This window comes from Apium graveolens, chromosome 6, assembly GCF_009905375.1.
Source record: "Apium graveolens cultivar Ventura chromosome 6, ASM990537v1, whole genome shotgun sequence".
NCBI lineage: Eukaryota > Viridiplantae > Streptophyta > Magnoliopsida > Apiales > Apiaceae > Apium > Apium graveolens.
In genome coordinates this window covers 33,342,167-33,347,423 of record NC_133652.1, presented here as the reverse complement: position 1 = coordinate 33,347,423, position 5,257 = coordinate 33,342,167, and the positions used below count along the sequence as shown (strand labels likewise).

The 5,257-nt window shown below is 36.8% G+C and overlaps 1 protein-coding gene across 1 annotated transcript; it reads right to left on the bottom strand.

Moving 5' to 3' along the window:
* Positions 1-1,384: 1,384 nt before the first annotated feature.
* LOC141664869 (uncharacterized) lies at positions 1,385-2,392 on the bottom strand. Its single transcript, XM_074470823.1, has one exon. It carries the CDS (start codon positions 2,390-2,392, stop codon positions 1,385-1,387), a length of 1,008 nt encoding a protein of 335 aa, XP_074326924.1.
* Between the last annotated feature and the right edge of the window lie 2,865 nt (positions 2,393-5,257).

Sequence of the window (5,257 nt, the reverse complement as noted above, 5' to 3'; positions counted from 1 at the left end):
TGACTAGCAAAGCATAGTTACAAGAACTATAAATTTCTGCCAAAGATCTAGTTTTTCTAGTTGGAATGTCACGATCATCACCACTGCTAGTGTTGCTACCTGGCGTTGATGGTGGCGAATTTACCGGTGAAGATGAGATTGAGTTTACAGGTGACTCTGTATCTAGCTGTTCATCAGCTTCACCTTCTACTGGAATATTATAAGCACTTCCATTCTTTTCGACATTCCACTTTAAGCGAGCTTCTTCATTAAACACCACATTCCTGCTAATTATCACTTTGCCACTTACTGGGTTATATAAGCGATATGCTTTGGAACAATAACCAATAAAAATGCATGTTTCTGACTTCTCATCTAATTTATAACGATTATTAACCAAAGCATAAGCTACATACCCAAAGACTTTCAAGTGACTTACCCCTGGTTTCCTACCTTTCCATGCTTCAAATGGAGTTTTGTTCCAAACATCCCTTGTTGGAGATATATTAAGAAGATACACTGAAGTTGCTATAGCTTCTCCCCAAAAATTGTCCGAAAGCGCCTTTCCCTTTAGCATACTTCTAGCCATTTCAACCACTGTTCGATTTTTTCGCTCCGCCACCCCATTCTGTTCCGGTGTGTAAGGCGTCGTAAGCTCTCTGCGAATTCCATGCTCATCACAGAAGGCATTAACTCTTCATACATAAACTCACCTCCTCTGTCAGTTCGGAGAGCAATTATATCTCGACCACTTTGTTTTTCTACAAATGCCTTGAATTTTTTAAAATTTTCAAATGCTTCAGACTTGAATTTTAAGAAATAAACCCAACTCATGCGTGAAAAATCATCAGTAACTAACAAAAAATAGCGACTTCCACCTAATGACTCAATTTCAATTTCATAGGGCCACATAAATCTGTATGTACAAGCTCAAGACATTTTGAAGCTCTCCAAGACTTCCCACCAGGAAAAGAAGCTTTACTTTGTTTTTTATACACACAACCTTCACAAAATTTAAGCTCGCCTATTTTTGGTAAACCAACAACCATTTGTTTTTTACTTAAAAGTTTCAAACTACGAGCATTCAAATGTTCATACCGCAAATACCACAACTCAGACTCATTCTTTAGATTAGCAATCATTGCATTTCCCAAAACATCATTTGAAACATTAATCGGAAACAATCTATTTTGAGTCATGTGAACATTTGCTATATTATGACCAGACTTCTTATCAATCACAGCACACATAGCATCATCAAACACAATTCATTAGCCAACATTCATTAATCGACCAATACTTAACAAGTTATGAGCTAAATTAGGGACAAATTGCACATCATAAAGAAGTTTTACATCACCTTGCACAGTTTTGATGGAGATAATACCTTTCCCTGCCACTTGCATTAGCTTGTTGTCACCAAGATGAACATCACCTTTCTACGACTCATCAAGCTCCTTGAATATTGATTTTGTTCCTGACAATGATTTGAGCATCCGCTATCTAAAAACCACACATCATTGCTGCTATGTGAGATTTGTGAATGGGCCATAAACAACCTGGCCTCCTCTTCAGCCTTTTGAGAGAAATTTGCTTGTGGTTGTTCATCCCTCTGTTTGGCCCAACAATCAACCTCTTTGTGACCATTCTTTTTGCAATGGTAACATTGAATCTGGCTCTTGTGCTGATGGTAATCATTTGAATGACCTCTGCCTCTCCAGCCATCACCACTATAATGACCTCCGCCCCTTCCATTTTCACAACCTCGACCCCGACCTCCACGGAAATAACCCCTGCTTTTTCCTCGAGTTCCTGAATCCATCTTGCCCTTAAATGAATACTCTCCTTTTACTTGGAAAGCTTTCTCCTCTGTCTTAACATTATTTTTTATCATCCTACTTTCAGGAGCCAGTAGAGAACCCATCAATTCATCAAAGTTAAAAGTGGATAAATCCTTTGACTCTTCAATTGCAGGAACAATATTATTCCAGTTTTCATTCAAGCTTCTTAGTACTTTACTCACAATATTTTCATTGCTAATCTCTTCACCATACGATCTCATCTGACTGACAATTTCAGTCACTCTAGACAAATAAGTTTGAACATACTCTTTCTCTCCCATGACCAATTTAGCAAAATCACTGCGAAAAGTTTGCAATCGTACCTTAATTACCCTCGCATCACCCAAATACTCCTGTTTGAGTATCTCCCATGCTCCATGTGCACTATTAGCAGATGAAATTCGTGAAAAAATATCGCCATCTAATGCCGATTGAATGAAGAACAACGCCTTGGCATCCTTTTTGCGGTTGTCCCTCAGTTGCTGATCGGGCACGGCCGGTGCTGGATTTGGTTCATCATAACCTTTGCCCACCAAATCCCATAATTCTTGGGATTTAAACATAGTCTTCATTTTAAGGACTCCACAAATGATATTTTTCACCTCTAAAGATGGAAATTGAGGGCTGAGAAGATGTGTTCGTAATGTTTCCTGCCATTATGTTCTCACGGGTGGGGTTAAATGGAAGAAGGATTTTCTCTCTCTTACTGGGAATGTGTTTTAATGTTTTTTTAGGGACCGAAACCTGGTAAAGCTCTAATACCACAAATGTTGGTGTAAATTAAAAGAAAAGGAATATATCAGAGAGAAAAACAAAATGTTCTTATTTTTCTTGACTTAAAATGCTCAGTACATTACTTCTTATATAGAGAAAAGCTAAACAACCAAATCCTAAAAATGGGAAAGCATAATTCCACTTCCTAACATAATGCATGGAATCAACAAACCACTATCTAGATTTATTGGTATCCTAAACTACTGATAACCAACAACTACTGAAAAATAGGAACTAGCTTTGAATCAGTCATTCAACATTGTTGCATTCTGTTTGTATGTAGTCACAGCTGGCCTAAGTGACATTTGTATTTCCGTTAGACTTGTAATTGTATAAATGCTGAAACTGTACTGATCATTAAGTAACTTTTACAAACGTGAATACATTTCTATTTTCTTCTTTGTTCTTCTTCATTGTTATCTCTAGAGCTTCATATCCATTTTATTACTAAATCTAATATGGTTTATTAATTAAAAAGGGACAACCATGTAATCTTAATGCTTTTGTTGATTCTGATTGGGGCAGATGTCTTGATGATCGTTGTTCTACAGGTGGATATCTTATATATTTTGGTAACAATTTAATTTCCTGGCATTCCAGAAAATAGCCTATTGTTGCTCGGTCATCCACAGAATCTAATTTAAAGCCGTAGTCAATGCATGTATTAAACTTCACTGGCTTCGTACTATTCTTTTTGAACTTGGTGTTCCATTAGCAAAATCTCTTCAAGTGTGGTGTGACAATGTCGGTACTGTGTATCTCTCTACTAATCCAGTTTTCATTCACGTACGCGCCATGTGGAGGTTGATTATCATTTTTTCATTGAGCTTGTATCACAAAAACAAGTCCATGTTTTTTCTCTTTCTTTAGCTGATCAGTTAGCCGACATTATGACTAAGATTGTCGACAAACTTCGATTATACTCTGTACTATCTTCACTTTGAGGGAGCGTATCAACATTATCCTTATTGTGCTAAGGATTAACTTTAGTCACTAATAATAAGTTTATTTAGATATGTACTAGTATACTTCTAGTTAAAATCTAACTCTATCATTACATATATATATAAGGGATCAGTGAAAACCTGACGTTAATGTAAAATCATATAATTTCAATAATTTGAATTCTAGAATTATTTTCTAGTGTGTTAAATAAATTGATGGAAAGAAAGAAATAAAATAGATGTGAATGAGGGTAATTTTATTTGAATCTTAGTAAAGGATGTGCACGTATGCATGTGTAAAATATAGAGTCTAATTTAGCAAAATAAAATGTAGTCGAGTCAAGTGGAGGTGTATGGTAGTGTAAAAAAGTGCGATGCAGGGAATCAGATCCATCTTTTCTTCCTCTTCAATTCACTGCACTTTCTCCCTCCCATTTTAATTTACAATTTTCTAATTTTCCGCCATTTTCAAAACTCATACTGTAACAAATTAATCACCGCCATCCTTTTCACAAATTTCACCGCCTGAGAGTCTCAACGTTTTCACTATGCGCTTCAACGACGAAGACCTGTAAGTTTTTGCATCTATACTTACACTTATTTGTGTGTAATTTAGTTAGGGTTTTGTTTCGCTATATCTGTTTTCGTTTTTGTTTGTATCTTCTGTATACACTTACTTATTTCAGGTATCGTGATGAGAATGCTGAGCCGTCGATCTGTTCCGGCGGCGGAGGTTTTCGGCGCCGTGACCGATCTCCGACGCCGGTACTTTTGAGCTCCGGCAGGGAAGCAAACTACCGGAATCGCCTCGTGAAGAGCGCTGGTGATATGGAGGTGAAGGAGATGTGGCGTACTGTTGCTGGTGGTGATTCTGAGGTATATTTTACTCTAATTTCACACACTCACAGAGAGAGAGAGAGAGAGAGAGAGAGAGAGAGAGATGAGAATTTTGTGGAGTTTTGAGTGGAAAATGGATTGTACGGAATATTACAGTGTATATATATAAATACATTGTTTAATGAGGTTTGGCTATAATATTTTAGTGTAATATATTGATGCTGTTGGAGTTATTTTATGTTTACGTTTTTAAGTCTGTTCAGCTGAAATTTATAGCTCTCGGTGAAATTTCTGTAAATGATGGTTTATATATTGATGCTCTTTGTTTTCTCTTTATCAGTTCATTTCTGGCTTTTTGGTTAGTTGAGACTTAAGATGCCTTGTGGTTAAGTTGATGCCATTGATATATTCAGATCGGTTTAGGTTGCTTGGTTAAGTACTTAAGTTTCGTTTATAGGGAGTAGAAAGAGGTTTTGTAGCACAGTGGCGTTGTAGACTTGTAGGTGTGCAAGTTGTTACGTTGGATGCTGTCTGCCTAACGGAGATACGGAATGACTTCAAACTTTAAGTCATGTCTTCTCACACGAGCAATACTTTGAGATGGTTGTGTTTACTTTTTAATTAGTTAATGCATCATTGAGTAATGATTGTTAGAGCGCAATTAAAATTTTGGATAAAATTTTCTGCTGTATGACAGATGCATAGGTATTATATGAATGCTGTCTTCTAGAACTTATGTTTCTGTTTAGGATGAACGTGAGGTTGCTGGGATGGTTGATACTGCTTATCGCTATGGTAGTGGCACCAAACATCAGTCGCCTGGTGATGCTCCTCAGGTAGATTACACTGTATATCAATTGGAACTTAAAATAAAAAGTCATC